General features: G+C 40.6%; 1 protein-coding gene across 2 annotated transcripts in view; it reads right to left on the bottom strand.

Moving 5' to 3' along the window:
• Positions 1-3,818: 3,818 nt before the first annotated feature.
• The window catches only part of PELI2 (pellino E3 ubiquitin protein ligase family member 2), a 177,454-nt gene continuing 155,589 nt past the window's right edge, over positions 3,819-25,683 (bottom strand). For both annotated transcript variants that reach the window (XM_072838690.1, XM_072838691.1), the window contains 3 exons: positions 16,402-16,599; positions 10,019-10,207; positions 3,819-4,493 (listed from right to left, as the gene is read on the bottom strand). In XM_072838690.1, the coding sequence (XP_072694791.1) occupies positions 3,927-4,493; positions 10,019-10,207; positions 16,402-16,599 (954 nt within the window). In that variant the 3' untranslated portion in view covers positions 3,819-3,926. The remainder of the gene's footprint in view (positions 4,494-10,018; positions 10,208-16,401; positions 16,600-25,683) is intronic.

Genomic DNA, 25,683 nt, shown 5'->3' with positions numbered 1-25,683 from the left:
ACTGCTTGTAACACTATACATGGTAAATATGACCACTCCTTAACTTCTAGACTATTTAATACAGAGAAACAATCTGTCATCTCAGCTAAGAAGAAATAATTTCCCTTTCATCAAGTGTATTTTTGTTTAGAAATGGTTAAGTAGAACTGGAAAAATATTTGCTTTTTCCTATCTTCCTCTAGGGCTTTTTCATGAGGGCAAAAACTTGAGAAGATATAAGTTTCACTGAAAAGAAACACTGAACCTTTTATTTTTATTTTTTTTATTTTTTTACTACTTTAGTAATGCTTACACGTTCTTCTAAAAAAAAATCCTGGAGCTGTCTCGTTGGCCTTTGGGTCATAAAGAAACGATAACAGAGCTATGCTCTATTTCCAGCACTGGAGGAGGAACTTCATACCCTCAGCCCATGAAGGCTAAACTATGGGGATAGAAGATCGCCTGCCAAGGGAATGGAGCTGGATCTGGCTTAAAATCAAGGTTCTGTGGTTTGCCTATCAGAAATTCCACTGTTACAAGACAAAACTGCCTGAAGATAACTAGCTTGTAGCCAGGACGAAGACTGCTATGATCGATCATACATCCTTTCACACCAATCCAAAGCACAGAATGGCTTTTAAAAAGTTGATCAAAATCATAGAACTGCAGGTAACAATTCTGTAACCTATGAGAAAAGAAGAAAACATGCTCCCTTTAACTTTCAAAAGTGCCCAAATAACAATACTGAGCTCCAAAAACCAGGGGTTTGAGTTTTATGTAAGCAAAAATAAAGCAATTGAAGCTTTATGAAGAGTTCTCAACTTTCCTAATACAGTATATGCAATAACTTAAGATTTCCCTATTGATACTGGAAATAAATTCTATTACAATCATGTGTATGCCAGTTCCTGGCATATTTCTGCATCCAGATTCATTAGTCTCCTTAATGGAGCCCATTTTCCCAATGGCTTTCTCCTTTCTTTAAACCCTAACCCTGAAATTCTATAACCAGTTATATCACGTGGCTTCCCTGAGGCACAAAGGTACCAAACTCTATAATTAACTATTGAGGAATGATAAATATGCTATTTATATTAAAAGATTTTAATTCTTTTGGGCCACAGTTGGGGGGGGGACCAGAAAGTTTAATACTTACTCTGCAGTGTGAACTGTAGCCCTTTTTGCAAAAAGTGAAACCAAATAAGGGAAACATTGAGCTGCAGCATGCATGACCCGACAGCACCGATTATTAATAAAAAAATTCCAGACTAGAAAAATATTGAGTTGTATCCCATCCATTTTTTTTTTAAATAGTATACTGACAATTGAAAAAAATTAACTATGGAAATACATCATTGGGGTTTTACTTCTGGTGATCTATTCACAAAAGGCATTTTGGTCAGGCCAAGATCAGGATAATTGTCAGCAGTTTCCTATATATATATATACCTGGGGGAGAGGGACCCCCCACCCTGACCCCAATCTGGTAGCAAGCAAGACAAAAACAGAAGTAACCTCTGAGCAATTACTTTTTCTGAACTGTATTACTTCATTGAGCCAGAGTTCTTTATTCTCACAAACTGAACTGCTCTCACCTCTGGAGAAAACAACTCATTACTCCAAATTCTAAGCAGATCTTACTAGAAGGGAACAAGAGGAGCATGGCTGCCTTTGTGCAGACTTGCCACCTCTCTGCTGGTCCTTAGGACCTCACTTGGACATCAAAGATGTGATGCAGACACAGGGTAGTTCGCCTGTTACTCCTTCCAAGAGCTTAGAATTTATTACCCCAAGTTTAACTTTGACTTAGCCATCTCACTTTACTGAAAGTAAAAAAAAAAAAAAAAAGTTTCACATTGGCATTTTATTTTGGGGCATGTGTTGCACGTAAAACTGCTAGACCCTGAAGTATTATAGTCCTTGAAGTGGAACATGACAGATCATAACTTTCCAGAAATGTCTCTGATAGGGAAAATCCAGCCCTTCTAGATGCAAGGCCACTGACCGTACAAGATACTTTTAGGGTATCAAGACTCCTCAACCCACCTAGCCATACAGCAAGAAAAGGGACTATTGCCTCCTTTGCACGATTGAGTGAAAGCTAATCCTTGGAGACAGAGGCTGCATAAAAAGGCATTTGATACATTATGACTTACATTACCTGCAGACAAAAAGAAAACGAAATTACCTAAAGAATAGAGTAAGTGATCAATAAGAGGACTATTGTTGGATTTCCACATCATTTAAAAATTACCAAAACAAAAATGTCTCCTTTTCAACGATCATCTCCTTTGAAAAGTAAAGTTTGTTTTGTTTTGTTTTGTTTTTTTTTGTTAACTGAGAAGCTGAACTTTTTAGGTGTTAGGTCAAATTAAGTAGCAGCGATCAAGGGTAATCTAATCACTTTCAGGAAAAGAGACATTCAAAATGTGTTAGAACAACTGAAAATAGGGCAACGTATTTGCCAGTAGGCAAAACATGGAAAGACATTCAAGTATGAGTACAGTATGTGAGAATCCTATAAATTCCATACCCCTAACAAAGGTTAAAATGTAGCATGGATCTGTAATGGTCAACTTCAGAGGATGTTAGTTTAAATAAATACTTGCTCCGTGTGGCAGGGATCTACTTCATGCAGGCCAGCTGTGGCGCTCTCCTGTCCTAAGGAGTCTTTACCTTCTGGGAGCAGCGACACTCTAGGTACCGAGGGCGGAGAATGAGCATCTGAGAATGATTCAAAATGAATAGGAACTAACAGAAGGATGGTTGGTGCTCATATGAAATTCTGATTTAATTATTCCTCAGTAAACACTCATTTGCTCTCTTGAAATCAGGAATTTCAAATTATCTCTGCAGATGTACCACTTGGTGTTGTGTATATCTAATGATCACATTTAAATTTAGTTTGATTTGCAAACATTTTCGAAACTTCAGGGCTCTGTAAGCTGCGGGAGAGGGTGACAGATGGCAGTGAGGGAGTGAACCAGAACGACTGCTTCGTGGTGAGCTGTTAGCTTTCAGGCTCCCAGAATTTTGGCCTTCTTAAGGAAGAAACCCAACAAGTGGTTTTACAGAGTAAAATCTTCTTTTTAATAGTAAGCCTTAAACAATCCAATACGTAAATAAACCTGATGTTCTGGTACCTGGGTAACCAGGCCCCCGTTGACCGCTGCAATCATCACCCTCGGTTAATGAATGGGGGTTGCTGCATTTTAATCAACCCCACAGCGCTGGCCGTGGACGAGGGGTGTCGGGGACGGGACCATCTTACACGGACGTTAGGGAAAGGCGGACTGAAAGGTCGCGGAGATTTCTATGAGATGCCAAGGTATTTGATGACTCTTGTGGATAAAGTCATTGAATTCCACCAAAGCAAACAAAACCAAAGCACAGGGCAGCGTAGGCATCTTCTTTGCCCAGAAAAGAAAAATCTGACCACGCAGGGCCTCAGAAGGACCCGCTGCGCCCGCGGTCTCCCGCCCAGCCCCCCCCCCCCCCCCCCCCCCCTTTACCGCCGCAGCCCGGCGCGGGGCAGCTATTTCTGGGCACCGACACCTTCTTTCTTCCACATTCGTGAACTGGGATTCAAGGTCATGTCCAAGTTAACAAAGGAAAAAACCAAAAACAACAAAAACACGGTTTCAGAAGCCAGGGTGACACTCGAAGCGCGGCTCCTGAAACGCCACTGTCACGAAGCTCTGCGGGGCTCCCCGGCGCCCCCGCCGCCCCCGGCGCCCCGCAGGTGACACGCCCCGCAGGTGACACGCCGCTCCGAGGCCCCCGCCCCCCCGGGTCTGGCCGCGCCCACCTCCTCTGCCCCCCACCCCCCGGCCCCCAGCCTCAGGCCCCCCTCCCCTTACTAAACAGCATCATAAAAAAGGTAAAATCTAGAGTTAGTGGCAAAAAAGCTTCACAGTAACTCGTTCACCCAGTCGCCGAGGGCCCGGTCAGTCCACCGGGCCCTGGAAGATGAGCCTGATGCAGTTGTGCTCCCCGCCGAGCTGCGTGGCGCAGAAGGGGCAGGCGGCGTGGAAGGCGTGTGTCCCGTGCGGCAGCGGGATCTGCGCCCAGTACTTGGCCGACTTCTCGGAGCACACGTGTCCGCACGGGGTGAAGGCGTGCGTGGGCGGGCCCGCGTCCACGTAGAAGCCCGCCTCGCAGCCCAGCCAGAGCGGCACGTAGGGGCCCACAGTCCTGCACATGGGGCACTCCCGCTCGTTGGCCTCCGCGTCGCTGCGGTGGCCCCAGTTGTGGTAGCCGTGCACGTGGCCGCAGCTCAGGTAGGCCCAGGGCTGCTTCTCCTCCACCACCTCCTTCCTGCTGATGCTGGGGAAGGCCAGGGTGTTGAGGCCCACGGGGCACTGCGGCCGCGCCGCGTTGATCTCCTGCCGCAGCGCCTCGATGTGCTTCTGCGTGGGCGTGTGGAAGAGGCCGTCGGCGGTCCTCCAGAGCAGCGTGGCCCCGCACAGGTCGATGAGGGAGCCGTCCTGCAGCACGTTGGTCTCGCTCTCCACCTGCGGCGCGTGGGGACAGACAGGCAGGCTTTGTACATCACTCTGGGGTTCTTTTCTCTCAAAATACAAATCCTCTTTCAAGCGAACACGGGCGGGCAGCTCACCCCCCTGCCTCCCCGAAGGGCTCCAGGCACCCGCCTGCCCCCCACATCCCCGTCCTGCTGGTGTCCTCGCGGGAACACTGGGTAGGATCTGGACATGCCATACTCCCAAAGCCCTAAGCACAGATTCACCTGGCTTTACGTGGACAATGACTCTAGGGGTTATTTTGCACCAACTTCACAAATCTTAAGATTTTTCAGTTGTCTTCTGTAAGTAACACTATTGCTCCTTGATCTCCTAACGGACAGGACGCGTCCCACCAGCCCAGGCTCCTTGTGACCAGAGCCGACCCAGGTCGCTGGGGGACACTGCCATAATTACTGCAGCAGAGCGGCCCAAATGATGCCTGGTGATCCTTAGCTTCACGCACTCTATTGTTTGTCCTGCATTTCTACGTTTGGAGCAGAAGCGTTCGCCATTAGCTTTCTTTTCTTTTCTTTTTTTTTTTTTTTAAAGATCTATCTGTCTATCTATTATTTATTTATTTATTTAATTTATTTATTTATGAATGATATATATAGAGAGAGAGCGGCAGAGACACAGGAGGAGGAAGAAGCAGGCTCCATGCCGGGAGCCTGACGCCGGGACTCAATCCCAGGACTCCAGGATCGGGCCCTGGGCCAAAGGCAGGGGCCAAACCACTGAGCCACCCAGCGATCCCCCCAGTAGCTTTTATTTTTTTAAAAAAATTTGAATTCAGTTAGCCAACATATAGAACATCTTTAGTTTCAGAGGTAGAGTTCGGTGATTCATCAGTTGCAAATAATAGCCAGTGCTCATCACATCACTTGCCCTCCTTAATGCCCATCACCCAGTGACCCATCCCCCACCCATCTCCCCTCCAGCAACCCTCAGTTTGTTTCCTAGGATTAAGAGTCTCTCATGGTTGGTCTTCCTCTCTGGTTTCTTCCCAGCAATTGCACTACTAGGTATTTACCCCAAAGATACAAATGTAGTGATCCAAAGAGGCATCTGCACCCCAATGTTTACAGCAGCAATGTCCACAACAGCCAAACTGGAAAGAGCCAAGATGTCTATCGACAGATGAACAGACTGAGAAAATGGAATATTGCTCAGCCATCAGAAAGGATGAAATCTTATCATTCACATCTATGTGGATGGAACTGGAGGGTATTATGCTAAGCGAAATAACTCAATCAGAAAAAGCCTTCACTTTTATAAGGATAGCACACTAGGCACCAACTGCTTACAAGACAGCTGATGAGAAGCTCTAAGACATGTCACGTGGGAATCCAACCCCTGCCTCCATGTGCCAGGTGTACTTTAAGGCCTGGAGGGAATAAAGCTGCTCGACCCACACTGAAGAGACGTCTTTTTTTTTCATAGTGGGAAGCAAACGTGCCAGAGCCAGGAGCCAGTGAAGGTCAGTAAAGTGTTAGCTAATATCATCACAGGAGGCCGTATCACCACCGGGGTCAAGAGCATGGACTATGCAGCCTGTGGCCTTGCTGTGCACCCTGGTTCTGTCACACACTAGCTCTAACCTGGGGCCATTACTTCAGCTGCCTGTGCCTCTGTTTCCTCTTCTGTAAAACTGGACAAGGGGATGAGGAATGCTAATAAAGTTCTCAGAACCATGTCTGGCATGCAGTGGGCACTTATGCAAATGTTTGCTACTATTACTTTGATGGTAGAAGATCAGAAATGCTTTCTAAGAAGGCTTTTCCTTAAATAGGGATTTGAGAAAGTTATCAGGAACTGGGGGGTGGAAGAGAAGACACTTCAGAAAGAGGGATGGATGCAAAGGCCAAACAGCATGCACGTAGAGGGAGCAGCAGGAGTTCCACAGGCCACCCACCAGCTGGACGGGAGCCTCAGGCTGGCGTCCTGGCTGGCCTCCCGTGCCCAGAGGGAATCAATGCAGAGTTTTAAGCAGCTATAAAAGAACAGATTTGCCTTTCTAAAAGGTCACTTCAGAAGTGTGGAGGATGGATTGGATGAGTTTAAGACTGGAGGTGGGGGAGACCGTGGGAGTTCTTTCTCCAGGCAGAGGGTGGGTACACTGCAGGCAGTGACTACCAGCGGCAACAGCCAAGACAGCTAAGAAATGTTGAGGACTTGCTCCTGATCTGAGGAAGACAGATCAATGTCTCTGGCTTTGTCTGCATAAGAGGCAGCTTTCCAGAGACCAGGAATATAGGAGAAATGGCAGATTTGGGGGGAAATGACAGGTGGTTCAGTTTCAGATGTGTGGAATCCAAGGGTCCTGCAGAGGGTGGGCCACGGTTGTGCACAGGAGCCACACGACTGCAGATCTGGCTTAGAGAAGCACGTTTGGGACTTAGCAGCATCAGGCTGAAGCCCCAGGAGTGGATGACACTGCTCAGGCAGGGTCTCAGGAGGGCAGAGAGGCCCGGGGACAGAACTGGGCCACATCCCTGCAAGGCTAGGGGAGGTGGGAGGGGGCGAACTTGTGAGGGGCAGCAGAGGTATGGGCCAAAGAGAAATTTCGTCATTCTCTGGCTCAAAGGTCTTTGCTGGCTCTCCACTGCCCTCAGGATCACACCCAAACTTAACACACTTAAAAGGTCATTGACCATGAGGCCACAGATCTTTCTTACAGTGAAGAGGGCTGCTCTGGTCTGAGATGGGGTCCTTGCACGCGCTTGGCTGGATTGTCCACTGGCCTGTGTGCGAGCGACCTCTGCCTAGAATTCTGCAGCACAGCGCTGCATGCCCCACCCCAGGTCCACGTTGTGGCCTGGCACTCCCACTCAACATTCAAGTCTCACTTGGTGCCACTTCGAAAGTTTGCCTTCAATGAGAAAGCAGCCCCTTCTTTAAAAGCACCAAATATTAGTAGAAAAAGTGATTGTAAAATGGCTGATCTCATTGGGTAGCTTTGAGCAATGCTTGGGTGCCTTAATATGAAGCACTTAGTAGAGCCTAGTATGTAACTAATATGTAACTAGTACCATAGTATGTAACACTATGGTTATGTTTAGAGCTCCTAAAATTAACTTAACTCACACTAAATTTTACAGGGCCAATATAGTTTAATTAAATACCCCCAAATATAATTTGATACATTATATCTATAGATCTAGTATAGATCTAGTGGAATAGAAAGGTCTCTAGTACACTCACACCTAAGAGCAGAATTATAAATGTTACCAACTAGATAAAGGAATAGGATATAATTCAAAGTCTATTCGCCTATTTATTCAGGGGGTTCAGCTCCTGAAAGGACATTTCCCCCACGTTTAATTAATTATGTTGATCATGGACAAAGACTGCTGTGATAAGAAACCATGGCAGTTGTTAACATATCAGTACGTAGATTCACATTAAATGCCAAGGTATATTATTAATATAAAACCTTCTATCTTCTACTTTATTCTCCACATTTGTGTGTTGCAAACGTAGAGTACTGCCAGAGACCGTTTCCTAATCTCATCTCCAGACAATTTACATCAATGCTACCAGCCACATGTATAGAACTAGAGCCATTAATGAAAACATAAGCTCAAAGAATCCCCAGGTGTTCACCTGACAAACTTCTCCTGGCTAACAAGGGGTGTTGCAGGGAAGCTAGGTCCTCTCACACCCTCAGTGTCTCCCATAGTGCAAAATCAGACTGATGGGAACTCAGAAACCTTTGCTGTAGGCCAGGCCAGTTGTACACAAACGAACAGTACAGCACAATTCTGGGCAGATCTAAGGGTCTCTTACAGGGACTAACTTCAAAATTAGTTGAGATTTAATACAGCCCATGAATACAGGCTATTTTTGGAGTTCTTCTTAGGAGCACTGCCCCCTTCTCTGGCACACACGGCTGCCTGAGCTGGGTCACTGTACAATCACTGAGCAGAGGCAAGAAACTCATTCTATAAATGTGCCCTTGGAGACAGACAAGCCCTTTGTGCATTCCAGCGAATGTTCTGGTGTAAACCATCCCAGGTGAGGGCCAGGTGCTGCTCCTCACAAGATGATACCCACTGGCAGCTCAGAATCCAGACTTTTAGTCGGGGAGGACGGTGTTTTAATCCCATCTGCTGCCACCTTTGAATTCTGGGGCCCTGGACAATATTTAACCTCTCTATGCTGTACCTTCCTCATCCATAAAATGGGCACGATTCCACTTCCCTGACAAAGCTGCTCAGATCTCATTAGCCGAGGTCTCTGAAATGTTAACACGCCTGTACCCAGCAACCATTTATACTGACTTCTACTCTTGCCATCATAATGACAGATCACCAAGTCAGCCAAACTAGGGCAGTTTTGTATAAAGTTATCCAATGATCAGAAACAAAGTTGTTTGGAAAAAACTGCTTTCACATTCTGTTCCCTATTTACAGTCTCTTGAAAAATGTTTAAACAGAAGTTATTGTGTTTTCTCTGGTCTTTCTTAGAAAACATTTCTCATGTTTACTTGGCCAGGGTGCTCTAATATTGGGCTTTATTGTAAAATGCAGAAGCTGTACTTGTAGCTCAGTAATGGTGTGAAATACAAATAAAAATAATAGTTCCCTACAAACAAACATCGAGTAGAGTCTAGCAAACCAGGTTAGTATGAATCCCCTCCGCCCCCCTACCCAACCTCCATCTTCTTTCTCCATCTCAGTTATAGCTGGTTATCATCTTGCTGAAAAATGCTAGATTACTCTTATGCTTTTCTAGGCGGGTTCTGAAGAAAACATTCGTTCGTTCTTATTCTAGCTTCTATCTACTGATTAATTAAAAGCACTGGAGTTGAAAGTTTACTCAGAAACTTCTGGCGCTGTGCTACACAGGTATGGCAAGGTTAGACACCCCAAATTTCCCATTTAAGGGCTTATAATTATTCTCCACAAAAGAAAGAGTTTAAAAGCCAACTGCTTTAGGCCATTTGGAATAAGCAGGGATATTTATAGGAAAATATTAACATGCCAAGTCAATGCCCTCTATGAATGATTTCAAATAAAGAATTTTATGATTTTGGTGAATTATATATGGAATTATATATTAATTTCTTACTATGAATTCAAGGAAAAAAAGCTAACTTAATTATCTTTTAGTTCCAGAAAGTCTAGTAAATAATTCTGTAATCCATAATTTTTACTAATTAGTCTTAGATGGCTCAGCATTTTTCCAAATTACTAAAGTTTTACGCTAAAAATAAGGTTGTCCTTAAAATGAATTTAAGTGGAATTTTGTAGTGAAGCATATAATAAAAGATTTGCTATTAAGGTAGTAAGGAGCAAAAAGGTCATTTTCTTCTACTATGGGAAAAGCTTCACCATGGCAGGAAATAAGCCCATCTCCCTAGCATTTTCAGGGGCTTATGGAATTCTCATTTTCCTGGGCCAATGGTCCATAGCACTGTACCTGCACAAAAGTTCTGGATTTTAGGGAAGAAAAATGATAATCCTTGAGCTAGGCTTTTGTAGTGTGGTGCATTTTCCAAAGTGAAGACCACTCACCAGCTTTCCTCTTTGCTGGGCCGACCTTGTTTCTCGCAAGGTGTACACGTCTCCACAGACAGAGATCTCACGCCAGATCCCAGGCTGGGACTCCTCAGTGAAGCCCCCTCGGGGATGCATCACGAGGACGCCATTTGTAGTGAGCCCATCCATGTGGCCATCAGGGTTTTTCCATTTTGCTGCCTTTTCCTGGAGAACATACCATAGAACAGAAAAAGCATGCTAAGATTATGTTCAAAATGAAGGGATTCCAGAATCTCTTTAAAATATCCAGTATGGGCAGACAGAAGAAAGTGATGAATTTTCATTTTCTATTTAAAGCTAATAATCAGAAGGATAAAATATGCAATTATTCTGATAACATGAAAGTGCTAAAATGTATGAATGATTTATCATTGGATATGCATTATATTCATCTTGGGAGCTTTAAAGAAAAAGAACCTGATGCCTGGGCCCTTTCCTCAGAGATTCTTTTACCCACCCCATCCCCGCTTTGCCCCTGGGAGATTCCAGGAATCTAGTATGTGTTCTTCAGTTCTATTTGTGCAATGCTTTTGCCTCTTTTGTATTAGTGCTTTATATGTAATCATTACCTGGGAAGTATATAGAAGGTAGGGGGGAAAAAAGGAATTTTTACTAAACATACAAAATTTTTACAAATGTTAGGCTAACAAGTTGTGGCCAGTATCTCTTCATAAATATCCTCAAGGATGGAAGGTAAAGACAGCCTGATATAATGGCAGGACAAACACTCTTGGATGCCTGTGTCAGTGATTCCTCTTTCTTGGTGACAGAGCCAGCTATTGCTCACATGACCCAGGGATAAATTCTGATTAGGATAAGCCCTCTTGCCAGTGACTGAGCTCTGGCCAATGAGACATGACTGGGTCTTCTGCTAATCTTCCCGGTAAGGTTCCTTTGTTCTAAAAAGAGAATGGAAAGAAAGAGTGACATCAGTCTCCCAGTGGCATGGATCATTCCTTTTTTTCTAGCCTCTTGGATTTACAACCAGACATCTGTAACAAAAAAAGAGCACAGCTGCACAGCATCCAGATCACCTGAAATCCATACATCTATGCCCCTGAAATTGGGTGCACTGTATCCCAGAGGAGGCAGTGAAGGTGGGTTGCTGGGGAGCCAGAGGTGGCAAAGGCAGTGGCCAGTGGGTAGGGGGATAGTGTGACCTTTTCTGACAAAGGAGGTGGAGGGTGAAGGAGGTGAGTGTGGGGTGGTGGTGTCTGCTCTATGTATGTTCTATAAATGGAAGGATTCATTGCCATCTTGGAGGAAAGACTGCAGTGAATGGGGGAAGGGAAGTAGGCAAAGAGAACTTCAGGGAAGTGTCTCCTGTTGTCTGCCCCAGGGTTCTGGTCCATGGACTTCTGGGACCACCTCCACCTCCCGCCCCAAATTGAGGATCCCACTACCAGACTGTGGGTACATCAAAGCCCCAAGAGCGAAGTACACACCTCCCCCAAATCTGCTGCATCTCCTCACTCCTTTTCCCTTGGAGCCCACTCCCAACCTCAGTGAAAAGTCAGCCCCTACCTCTACCCAATAAGAGAAACCAAAAATTTGTGCTATAGCACCACCTTCTGGAAGATAAAAGAAAGGCCCCTAACTACCAACCTGCTGAACTGTTAGAATCAAAGTAAACAGAAACTTGCCTAAATAGGGTGTTCCCTACTTCAAATGTGAGGACAGAGGCACTTTTAATCAAACACCATGAAAAAAATCACAGTAATACAGTATCACAAAAAGAAAATGACAGTTTTCCAGCAACTGAATCCAAAGACATGGAATACTGCATGAATATTTCATGGACATTCTATTGATAAAGAATTGAAAACAGCTGTTATGAAGAAATTTAATGAGATACAAGAAAACTCAGAAAGGCAATACAATGACCTCAGAAATAAAATGAACAAGCAGAAGGAATACTTTACCCAAGGCAATAAAATTCTAAAAAAGAACCAAACAAGTTCTGGGTCTGAAGAACTCAATAAATGACATGAAGAATGCACTAGAATGCACTGGAAATACAGCAGATCAGATGGGAGAGAGAATTGGCAAGCTGGAAGACTAGAATATAGAAATGATTCATGTGGAACAGAAGAGAGAAGTAAGATTTAAGAAGTGAAGACACACTACAAGAGCTAGCCACCTTCATTAGAAAAGCCAACATAAGAATAATGGATTTTCTAGAAGGAGAAGAGAGGGAGAAAAGGGCAGAAAGCATATTTAAAGAAATAATTCCTGAGAACTTCTAAAACTTGAGGAAAGAACTGGATATACAAAGTCCATGAAGCTAACAGAACACCTTATTATTCTCCATGCAAGATCTTCTTTAAGACACATTACATTTAAACTATTAAGAGTCAGGGCACCTGGGTGGCTCAGTGGTTGAGTGTCTTGCCTTTGGTTCTGGTCCTGATCCTGGGGTCTTGGTATTGAGTCCCACATCAGGTTCCCCCTGGGGAGCCTGATTCTCCCTCTGCCTATGTCTTTGCCTCTCTCTGTGTCTCTTGTGAATAAATACATCTTTTAAAAAATTATTAAGAGTCAATGATAAAATTTTAAAGGCAGCTGGGGGAGGGGGAAGACAGTAACCTACAAAGGAATCCCCATCAGGCTATTCAATTTCTCAGATAAAAACAGCCAGCCAAGAATATTCTACCCAGCAAAGTTATGCTTCAGATATGGAGAATTAAAGGCTTCCCAGACACACAGGAGCTGAGGGAGTTCACCACCCCAGACCTGCCTTATAAGAAGTGTTGAAAGGAGATCTTCAAGCTAAAATGAAAAGACAGAAGTACATAAAACTCTGATAAAAGTGATAGAATTAGAAGCTGTAACTCTTTATAATAGTACATTAAACTCTCAATTATAAAAAAAATAAATTCTCAATTAGAGTAGAAAGGTTAAAGGCAAAGACATTAAAAATACCTATAGCAGACGTAAAAAATAACTACAGCTACTACAATGTGGTAACAAAATCACAGCATAAAAAGAGATAATTTGTGACATCAAAAATATAAAAGGAAAAAAGTTAAAGGATGGATTCTTCATAGGCAAATGAAGATTAATTGTTATCAGCAGAAGGACTATTTTATCTATGAGTTGTTCTATGTAAAGTTCATGATAACCACAAAGCAAAAATCTAGAGCAGAGACAAAACATTAAAAGCAGGGGAAATTGAGCAAGATGCACCATGGGAAACCACCAATGTACAAATATAGATAGAAATGGAAGGAAAGGGATCCCTGGGTGGCGCAGCGGTTTAGCGCCTGCCTTTGGCCCAGGGCGCAATCCTGGAGACCCGGGATCGAATCCCACATTGGGCTCCCAGTGCATGGAGCCTGCTTCTCCCTCTGCCTGTGTCTCTGCCTCTCTCTCTCTCTCTGTGTGACTATCATAAATAAATAAAAATTAAAAAAAAAAAAAGAAATGGAAGGAAAAAGAAACAATGGAGAGACAAAATAGCCAGAAGGCAAAAGAGACCATGACAGTAATAAGTCCTTCATATCAATAATCAAACTAAATGTAAATGCACTGAACTTACCAAAAGGCATAGAGTGGCTGGAAGGATTTAAAAAACAACAACAAAAGATAACTATATGCTGCCCTACAGGAGATTCATCTCAGCTTTAAAGACAACATAGGGCTCAATATGAAAGTATGGAAGATGATATTCCAAGCAAAGAGAATCCAAAAGAGGATTGGTATAGCCAATATTTATATCAGACAAACAGATTTCAAGCCAAAAAGGGTAACAAGGGACAAAGTCATTGCATAATCATAATGGGGTCAGTACATCAAGAAATATAATGATTGTAAATATATATGTACCCAATATCCAAGTAGCAAATTATATTAAGCAAATAATAACAGATCTAAAAGAGAAACGGACTACAGTATAATAATTGTAAAGGACTTCAATACCCCACTGTCATCAATGGATAGATATTTCAGACAATCAACAAGGAAACACTGGAATTGAACCACACTTTTGAGCAATGGACTCAACAGACATATACAGAACATTCTATCCAATGGTAGCAGAACACATTTTCTCAAGTGCACTGGAACATTCTCCAGGAGAGATATGATAGGCCACAAAACAAATTTTAGCAAGTTTAAGAAGACTAAAATCATATCAATTATCTTCCCTGATCACAATGGTATGAAACTAGAAAGTAACAATGAAAGGAAAGTGAGAAGATCTACAAATATGTGGAAACACACAGCTAATGTCATACTCAGTGAATAAAAACTGCAGATGTTTCCTTTAAGATCAGAAACAGGACAAAGATGCCCACTCTCACCATACCTATTTAAAATAGTGCTAGAAGTCCTAGCCAGAGCAATTAGCAAGATAAAGAAGTAAATGGCATACAAACCTGAAAGAAAGAAGTAAAACTGTCACTATTTGCTAATGATATGATGTTATATATTGAGAATCGTGAAGAGTTAGTCAAAAAGCTGTTGAAATTAAAGGTTTCAGTAAAGTGGCAGGACAAAAATCCAACAGAGAAATAAGTTGCATTCCTTTACACTAATGATGAAGCATCTGAAAAACATATAAAGAAAACTATCCCATTCAGAACAGCATCAAAAATAGTAAAATACTTAGGAATAAATTTCACCAAGGAAGTGTAAGATCCATACAATGAAAAGGACAAAACTTTGCAATACATTGAAGACACAGACAAATGGAAAGATAACCCATGCTTATGAATCAGAAGACTATTGTTAAAATGGCCATACTACCCAAATCCACCTATAGATTCAACACAATCTCCATCGAAACATTAAAAAGAATTCTTCACAGAAATAGAAGACATAATCCTAAACTTTGTGTGCAACCACAGAACACTCAAAATAGCCAAAAAATAAAAAAATAATTACCATATGATCCAGCATTTCCACTTTAGGGCACATACTCAAAGGAACTGAAAACAGGGTTTCAATGAGATATATGCACTTCCATGTTTACTGTATTATTCCCAACAGCCAAGACATGAAAGCCACCCCAATGCCCATCAATGAATGAATGGATAAAAAAGACACTGTACATATGAGTTACCCATGAGAAAGGAGGATGGCCTTCCATTTGCAACAACATGGATGGACCTTGATTGAGCACATTATGCTAAGCAAGTTAAGTCAGAGAAAATATGTATTATATGATGTTACTTGTATGTGGAATCTAAAAAAGTTAAGCCTATGAAAAACAGAGAAAAATAAAATGATAGTTACCGGGGATGGGGTGGGTGGGTGGGGGCATAGGGGTAGAGTGATAAGATTGATGGTGTTTAAGGGTACAAGCTTGTAATGAGCAGTGAAGCAGCCATAGAGATCTAATGCACCATATTACAAGTATAGACCATGTTATTGTACTATAATTGCACAATGTGGTAAATAATGCTATACCAGCAATCATTTTACAACACATATCAAGGTAACATGACTGTATACCTTACACTTATACAATGTTATGTGTCAAATTTATTCAATTACAAAAAGTAAATTAAAAAACAATAAAGAGAGATAAGGAAGAAATAGTGCCGCTGGGCTGCCTCTTCAGCTGGAAGTCATCACGTGACAGTAGATGCATGGAAGTGCAAGAGCCATCTCTCATCCCTAGGGCAGCCTGAGGAAGCTGATCTGTCCAGGGAGGTAGGGGGCAAGACAGAAGGAATCTGCTTTCTTAGATGTCACAGAACCACTGAATTACCCAACCCTGGAGCTGTCTTCCATGGGGCCCCTTGTTAACATGAAAGGATACATTTTTATTATTGTTTAGGGTATTTTTTTAAAGGCCATTTTGTATTTTTTTCCCTGAAAAAACATCCTGGTTAAAAAAAAAAAAACTATATTAAAACTGGATATTCACTAAAACTTCTGGATTTCATTTACATGGAAACCTTATGAAGCCAGAGATTTTTAGTCTGTTCTGTTCTCTGTGATAGTGCATCCATAACACCAGGCGTGGAATCCAGAAAAAACCCAATAAAAATTTTTTGAATGAATGAATGTCACTTTTTCTTTTGAACTCTATGTAGATTTGACCATTTATTTTTCCTACTGAAATAACCCCTCTTAAATCTACTATAAATACATTAAGCGTGATGTCAATATGTATTTTTTAAAAAGTAATTACTCTACATATTATAATACAGCAAACAGAACAAGTATCAAGTAATGACATAGTTATTTTTAGTTTCTTAATAGCAACCTCTCAAATTCCATATCTGAAGACTAAAATCTCCAACTCTAACTAGAAGCATTGTGGAAAGCAAAGTTTTGGCCACATTCAAATGTTTTATCTGATAATAAAGGGCTGTTTTTCTTGAAACAATGTACTTAGTAATAGTACTTACTCCAAGAAATATGTTTTTGGAAGAGTCGAATCCGGCTGCGAATATCCGTGCAGTGTACGGTTCATTCCTGTCACAGACGATCCTGCAGGCAAACCTGGATATGGTGCTTTGTGTAATCTGGGCCTCATCGTTGTTCTGACTGCCAGAAATTGTGTCTGTAACAACGAAGTCGATAGGGCTTTCTGTTGACCTGCCCACCTAAATAAATCAAATGTACTCATGATTTATTTGAAAAATATGTCACCATATTTTGCTCACATGGGATGAATGTTCCGGATCTCTTTAACATTTGTTATCTCTGCTCTGAGGGTAAGAATTTAATGAAAAAAAATTTAGCTGTCCCTTTCCTTGTTTAACTATGGGAGATATTATAGTTAACTAATCACCAGATTTTAAATAGTAAGAGAAAAGCTAAATTTTTTTTTTTTTATTCTGGAGAAAAACATTAGAGCTTGCCTCCCAACAGACTGTATCTCTGGGATCAGGTGAAAATATTACTTTAATAGTAAATTATTCTCTACCCCACCCTCCTTACCCCCCTATTTCCAGCTGGAGAAAAACAGGATTTTAAAGAAAGACAACAAACAAAAGAACTCTTGCCCAGCAGCAGGTATTGGTTTTCCCCACTAAGTAAATCCACCAGTGACACATGGCATGGAACAAGACTAGCCCTAACCCAGACATAGATCAAATGCCTGTTGCTATTATTCACTGTAAATGACAATGATGTGAAGGGCAATACAAGTCAACCCCAGGTTTGGGATGCAGTCAGATTAAAGATTTAAAAAACTGATCTTAACATTTCAATTTTGGATTTAAAAAAAAAATCTCTCTTGGGAAAGTCTAAGAAGTTGCCAATAATATTATGTTGACTTGCTTTCCTTGGTAAGATTAAATGCTTCCAGAAAGAATATATTTCATTAGGAGGATCTTACAGTTCTAAAAAGGTTTCCATAATCAATAAATGCAAGTAAGATAGGTACTGTTCTGTCCTGTGAACTGGGAAGAGTTAAGTGTTTGTTTACACAACAAAAAAATCCTCAAGACAAAATATTAAAACATTTATGTAATGCTGTTTTATGAACCTCTGACCAGAAAACAGTGATATATGTTATTTATATACCAGAGACTTTTTAAATTAAAATCATTTATATGTAAATAAATCACTTGTCACTAAATAGAATGTTAATGTTCTTTCCTAACACTAGTGACTCTGATTCAGAAGCTGACGAGGGGAGAAACACATAAACCCCCCAGATGTATATACAGAAGACCCCCAACAGTCAATTTCTTAGGTATCTTTATCCTGATCTCAAAATTCTGTCTAAAACATAAGATTTAATATATTTTTCATCTAAAGAAATAAAAGTGAACAAATATATATTTTCTTGCATCATTTAGCTCTGTTTGCTTCCTGGAAAATTATTAAATTTCTTTTGTAAATGTCACATATTTTCATGCATAGACTATCTCTATTAAACCAACAGACAACAGACATCTATTTTCTCTCTCTCTTCCTCCTCTCTCCTTTTTTTTTTTTTTTACAACCCTTAATTTCTTGTTCTAATGAAATGTATCTAGAATAAACTAAACCTCTGGGTTCCCTGAAACTCATCATTGTGAATAGATGCATATTGCCTGAATGTATGCCTTTCAGGTTTAGAAAACATATAACTTGTTAAAAAATGCAACATAAAAATCTAAAGCGATATTACAAATCTTATCAATTCATCTTTCTAAAGTTCAGAGTCTTCCCTCAGCTAAATTCATTTAAAAGCTGGGTATGTGACTCAGAAGCTCTGATTCAGAGTGGTTTTTTTTTAAGCCTTTTTTTTTAAAGCTATTCTCTTAGCTACTTTCAAGTATACAACACAATATTATTAACTATGATTACCATGCTGTACACTAGATCCCCAGAACCTGTTCATCTTACAGCTATGTGACCAATACCTCTCTACCTTCCCCATGCCCTCAGCCGGTGGTTAACTACCATTCTAGTCTCTGGTTTCTATGGTTGTCGTTTTTTTTCTTTAGATTCCACATATAAGTGATATCATACAGTATTTGTCTTTGACTTATTTCACTTTAAAAATGTTTTTAAACTAGAAAAGTAACAAATACTTATTGTAAAATATTTCAAAAATACAGAGAAGAATAAAAAAATAACAAAGGCTACTCTAAACTCAGAAATAAACTTGTCCTGAACCTTTATTCCAATGAAGCTCAGGAGTGAAATGTGGAAAGTTCTAAAATTGCCTAGAGCTCTCACAAAGACAGTCTCTGACATAATTTCTGTCGCCTCCATGGAAGAGGGCAAAGACTCTTTAAGCTCAAAGCTAAAACCACGCTCTAGGTAGAATGTCACACAACTGTTACTGTCGACAAAGATTACTCTCTTCAGGAAAGGCCATTTTGATTTAATCCCAATGTATTAAATTAATGTCTTGATGAGTTAACTGAAATTGACTATAAAACATGACATTTTATTCCAACTGGAACATACTGCTAGGATCGATTATTTCAAGTCATGATACTTATCTGACTGGTCACGTTTGATTTGTTTATCAATTCAATTCCACTGACATCTAACCTGTAGTGTGCCAGTATAATTTTATACTTTCAGATACAAACCTCATGTTACTTTTGCCAGAAAAAAAAAAAAAAAAACCTAAGCCACTTTCCTACTGAAAACTCACCCCATGTGCAAAAACTTGGAACCCATCCTTTTGGGTATTGGATCAACCTTACATTCTCTGAAGGGCAGTCATGTAGACAAGCCAAGATGTTTCTGAATTTCATCTGATAATTGTACAGGGCTGATATTCACATAATAGCCATAGGGAGGATTTTACTGACACCAATGACACAACATCACTCAGCACTTTAAATTTTACAGACATGAGAGAAGTTTTGGTTTGTCTGGTTGTCTGCCAGTCTAGTCGGTAACAGGTAAGATGGCATGGAAGCACCTGGAAGGGCCTCCCTCTCACCTTTCCTGTACCAATGGTACTCCTGTCCCTGCAACTGTAACCTTATTTTCTTTCTGACTTCCCTCCTATGATGAGGATGGAATATTGCTGCTCCTCTCCAAATCTCCCTACCGATGCCTGGGGTCTCAATAGTCTTTCCTTCCCAAGGATTTTGTTCCTGACACTGTTCCCCGCCTCACCCCTGCCAATCATCAATTTCTCTCTCTACTACTACTAGATCTAATCATCAGCTATCAAACACATTCTGGAGCTTCTCAAACTTTGTGACTCTGATAAAAGGACCAATTTGTTTTTTAAATTGAAGTTGTCACCAATACTTTTCAAAAGTACAATAAAAATGAATATTAGAAAAATGATCATCTGCTTGGATGTTTCAAGGTTCTATAAAAAGTGATGTAAAAGTTTCCAAACTCTTCCTCTCGATTTCCTACTCAGTTCATTCTGTACTGTTAACAGACCCTTGGCTGCTTGGTTGCGCACACTTTGAGTAGCATTGTTTTAGACTAGTTCCTCATCTTTTTTTTTGTTTTTAATTTTTATTTATTTATGATGTCACACACAGAGAGAGAGAGGCAGAGACACAGGCAGAGGGAGAAGCAGGCTCCATGCAGGGAGCCTGATATGGGACTCAACCCCGGGTCTCCAGGATCACACCCCGGGCTGCAGGCGGCGCTAAACCGCTGCGCCACCAGGGCTGCCCTAGTTCCTCATCTTTAAAAATACATTCCTTCACTTAAGAACAAGCTCTCAAACTACAGCCCCATTTCTCTGATTCACTTAGAGGCAATACTTCTTGAAAAACCTCACTAGTTACTACTCTCCCATTTCCTTACTCATCTCCTTAACTTCTCTCCTCAGCCTGCACCAGCAGAGTTTCTACCACAGGGCTCTACTGACACGGCTCTTGCGGAGGTTTCCAGGGCTTATCATCAGCCAGGATATCCTGGCATACCTGTATCTGCTATTGGAATAATGAAACTCTTACAGGCTAGTTGGCAAATAGCCCCTTTCCCTTTGTTTTCTGATTCTTCCCTAGGTAATCTTGTCTAATCCCATTATTAGCCAAAAAGCCCTGATCTCTACCCAGAACTTCAGACCAGCATTGCCAATATCCATTCAGAAGTCTAATAAGCATATCAAAATGTAACATGTTCCAAACAGAATCTGGATTCCTCTTCAACCCCCTAGATTCCCCGTGTCAACAACTGGCATCCACTTTGCTCAAGCTAAAAATCAATACTGAAGAATTATTCTTGATTCTTTACTCTCCTTCACACCTATGTTTAACCCTGCCTGTCAACACTCCCCCCAAATACAGCTTCCATCCTTCCATGTCTCCCCACCTTAGTTCTCACTGCCAGCAGCCCTTCCTTGGATTGCATTACCTTAGTCTCCAAACTGGTCTCCCTGTTTTCACACATGAGGTTTCCATTCTTGTCTAGACAGCACTTGAAGATATCTCTAAGAAACATAAATCAGATTATACCTCTCCCTTGCTTAAAATTCCAATTTCTTACTTGGCCTAAGGGCCCCACCTCCCCAAGCTCATCTCATTTCACTGTCCTCCTCCTTCATCCTGCTCCTGCCTTAGGGCCTTGGCACTTGCTGTTGCTCCTGCCTTATTTGTGGCCTGTTTGCCTCTTCTAGAATGTGGGCTCCATGAGATGGGAGTCTGGGCTGCCTACCTCCAGTAACTAGATGAGTATCTGATACATAGTAGGTGCTCAAGAAGTGAAATTGATAAGTGGGAGGATTATGACAGGGACCTGGTACCCTGTGAGAGAGACACACGTATCATCTTTTAAGAAATAAATGTTTAAAAAGCAGATATTCTTTAACACTTTTCTCACCTAGGTGGATGCTGATAAAACATTACTATCTAGAAGTACTATAAATGGAACTAAATGAAAAACTAACCAAACAAAAACCAAAACCATAAGGTCTGCCAGCACCCTGGCTTGAAGACTATGAGAAGGCAATCTCTGAGGCCTCATTGGTTTCTTTACCCAAAGGATCAGGATGCATTTGGCATCACACAACACACGTCCCTTTGGGGGCCCTGCAAGACATTTTTGTCACTTGATAAACTCTTTTTATCTATTTTACATTCTCAGAAGCTACATTCTTTTCTCATTCCTTTATTTATACCTGTTCTAGAAAATAACTACTATGAAATTGTTGCTATATTAACTCACCCTTTACCCATCTTTAACCCTTAACCCATCTCTTAAATTCAGATCAAATTGGTATTTTTTTCCCTTAGGTGACAATACTTCTGAGTTCTGAGCCTACTATCTGTTTCCACTGTAGGGAAGGCAGCACAAGGCCCTACTCTGGCTAAGTCTGATGCTCCACTTTAAATGCTCAATTAACCTAGAAATCATTTTAATGGATAATGGCTGCAATGAACAGCCCTCAACACCAAGGTCTGCGCTTGAGAAAGAGGAATGCTACAGTGCTTTATGCTCAGTAACTTTTTCAATCATAGGTTGGTGACATAAAAGCTTGCAAAAGGAAGAAAAAAATTAAAACAAGCTTGATTTTTCAGGGCCTCCTAAGAGCTGCTTAATTTTACTCTGCTTCGAGTGACCTGATATTAATCCTCCAATATGTCTAGTTATTTTGCAAGTGGAATCAGATTATTTGAGTAAGAATGACAAATGTGTTATGTTTTCTTAGTAAAGCTATAAATCCTTGTTGAATTACCATGCTTCATTTAAAGAGGTTGACCTCGTACTACATAGGAACACAGAGCTCAAGAGACATAAATCTTACTTCTGCTACTAACGCCTTGGTTACCTTTCCTTTCAAAAACCCAGATTTCTTAGCTATGAAATTTAAGAGGTTAGTTTAATTTAGTATTTCTCAATGTGGTCTATGAACCTCCGAGGGTCCCCGAGACCTTTTCTAAAGGACCAAATCCATGAAGCCAAAATTGCTTTCATAATAATACAAACATGCCATTTGCCTTATCCACGGTGCTGACATTTATTCTAACAGTGCTAAGGCAATCATGTGCTTTAGTAGGAATCAAAACAGTGGCACCAAACTGTACTAATGGCCACTGTATTCTTCACTGGCAGGCACTTCCAGTTAAAAATAATGCCAGTTTTGGGACGCCTAGGTGGCTCAGCAGTTGAGCATCTGCCTTCGGCTCAGTGCATGATCCCACAGCCCTAGGATCGAGTCCCACATCGGGCTCCCTGCATGGGAGCCTGCTTCTCCCTCTGCCTATGTCTCTGCCTGCCTCTCTCTCTGTGTCTCTCATGAATAAATAAATAAAATCTTAAAAAAAAAATAATGCCAGTTTCACTGAAGTATGCTTTTGATGAAGTAGTAAAAATTTACTTTTATTAAATATTGAGCCTTTCAAATATTCTATGTGACAAGATGGGAAGTATGCAGAAAGCATTTCAAAGTTTGTAACAGGATGGAGTTTCCTTAAAAGATTAAAAATAAAACTGCCATGTGATTCAGCAGTCCTGTTCCTGGGTATTTATCAGAAAAAAACCTGAGATCAGAATCTCAAAGAGATACCTGCTCCCCATGTTCACTGCAGCATTATTTACAACAGCCACCTATAGAAATAACCTAAATGTCCATTGGTGAGTGAAGGAATAAAAAAATGTGGTATGAACACCCAGTGGGATATTATTCAGCCTTAAAAAGGAGGAAATCCTGCCACATGCCACAACATGGATGAAGCGAAAGGACATTACCAATACGGCATGATCCCAATTACGTGAGGTACCTAAAACAGTCAAATAGGAACCATAGCATCATGGTTGCCAGGGGTTGGGAGTGCAGAGAAATGGGAATTATTATTCAATGGGTATAAAGTTTCAGCTCCGCAGCATGAAGAAATTCCAGAGATCTGCTGCAGAACACTGTCTCTATGGTAAAAATACCGTATTGTGCACTTAATTTGTCAAGAGGATAGATCTCATGTTAAGCTTCTCATGAATCTTTCATTCATTCTGCATTTGCAGAGATGAGAAGGAAGAAAGTGAGCAATGTGAGTGGAATGTGATTGTACAATAGTGAAAAATATGTCATCTCTGTCACAACATGTCACTAAAGAACAGTGATGAAATCACAGGTGCCACCACAGTGACATGTTGACTTTAAAGTGGTAAAAAATGTACCACCAACAATTGTAAAATTTTCTTGCTGCACTTTTTTTGGTACTGAGCATCTACTCTCTAAGGTAAAATGTGTAAAAAACTTCCTATGTAAAAATTCTTGTAAGTGGGGCACCTGGGTGGCTCAGTTGGTTAAGTGTCTGCCTTCAGCTCAGGTCATGATCTCCAGATCCTGGGATAGAGTTCCATATCGGGCTCCTTGCTCAGCAGGGAGTCTGCTTCTTCCTCTACCCCTTTTCCCCTGCTTGTGCTCTCTCTCTCTCTCTCTCTCTCTCATGCTCATGAGCCCTCTCTCTCTCAAATAAGTAAATAAAATAAAAATTTTAAAATCTTTAAAAAATCATGCAAGTACATTTATAATTTTGGGAAAGTATTAAAATGTATAATCAAGTTCTATAAAGTTATCAGCAGGGAAGTATATGCATTTACTTTTTTAGGAAGAGATTTTTTCCTCTGGTAGAATGAGAAGAGAAAAAAAGTTAAAGTATTATAAAATAGGATGGCATGAAGAGTAAAACCACTGTTAGTATTTTGCCTAAATATAATAAATCTTACTTTTGAGGCACTTAAATAACTGGGTCTACATCTATGACTATGACTCTGGGGTTGTTTAGCTTTTTAAATCTTTAATTAAAAAAATTTTAAGGATTTTATTTATTTGAGAAAGAGCACAAGAGAGGGGTAGACAGAGAGGTAGAAGCAGGCTCCACTCTGAGCAGGGAGTCTGACGTGGGGCTCAATCCCAGGACCCTGAGATCATGACCTGAACTGAAGGCAGATACTTAACTAACTGAGCCACCCAGGCGCCCCTGTTTAACTTTTTAAAAAATAGCTAACACATTCACATGGTTCAAAAATCATAGTGTGAAATACCTCCCTATGTACCACCTGCCCAACCCTCTTCCCAACAGAGGCAACCACTTTAATAATGTCTTATTTATCCTCTTGGAGACTCTGAATGCATGTAAGCATTATTTAAATCATTTAACTATGCTAATATTTAATAACTAATATATTGTTTAATATTTAATATATTTAATAACTTAAATGTATTAACATTTAAGATTAAGTAATCTTAATTGAATATATTATCAGTGATTCAATATAATAATGTTAATATTTAATTCATTAAATATGTTTGGAGCTCTTTCCACGTCCATACATGGAGCTTTTTCTTATTCTGTTTTACAGCCTTGGAGGCTGCCTGCCACTGTATGGCTGTATCTGAATTTACGGAACTGGTCCCGTACTGAAGGACATTCAGGTTGTTTGCAATCTTTTGCTATTAAACCTTGCTTTGAGCAATGACTTGGTAAAAATGTCATTCTGCATGTATGCAGGGCTATCTCTAGGGTAAATCTCTAGAAATAGAAGAGCTTTAGAAAGAGAAGAGCCAAGTCAAAGAGCGTAAGCATTTTTCATTTTTCACAAGTATTTCCAAATCACCGCCCCACAGAGGTCATACCAATTTATAGGAGTAGGAGAGGGTTTCCCCATATCTCTGACAAAAAGATTTGGGCTTTTGTCAATCTAGTAAGTGAAAAATCAGATCTCTGTGTGATGTAAATTTACATTTCTCTTTTTAGAAGCTAGCTTGGGCATATTTTCTTATTTTTCAGAGCTACTTATTCCCTCCCCTTTTTCCCCCTTTTTGATGTTATTATCTAGGATACTGTTTTGACACCTGTTTCATTATCATTTATTTAATAATTTAACATTCCATAAAGAAATGCAAAGCCGCATAGTTCCCAATTTGACTTTGCTTTTTTCCTCTATTAGCCTTAATTTTAATTTTCTATTGTTTTAAAGTACCAAATCTTATATATACTATTAATTATCTTCTTAAATTGATGACTTTTTTTTCTATTATCTCCTTCCTTCTGCTTTCTTTTGGTGTATTTCTGGGCTATTATCTACCACTAAAACTAGTCATGAACCTGTTCTGTATTTCCTGTCAGTTTTAAAGGAGACCAATGTTTAGTTCCTTGTTCCTCCCTTCTCCTATCATGAAAGCACTTCAGATTTTATATTTTTCTTCTGAGTATGCAGTCACATCTCAAGAATTTTGCTACATAATGTTCCCATAGTAATTTTTAAAAAGGCCCCAAAATTGCAGTATCAATGTCCTTTCTGATTCAAGTATTATTTAA

The sequence above is a fragment of the Canis lupus genome, chromosome 9, assembly GCF_048164855.1.
Source record: "Canis lupus baileyi chromosome 9, mCanLup2.hap1, whole genome shotgun sequence".
Taxonomy (NCBI): Eukaryota; Metazoa; Chordata; class Mammalia; order Carnivora; family Canidae; genus Canis; species Canis lupus.
This window is presented reverse-complemented; position numbering and strand designations above follow the sequence as displayed.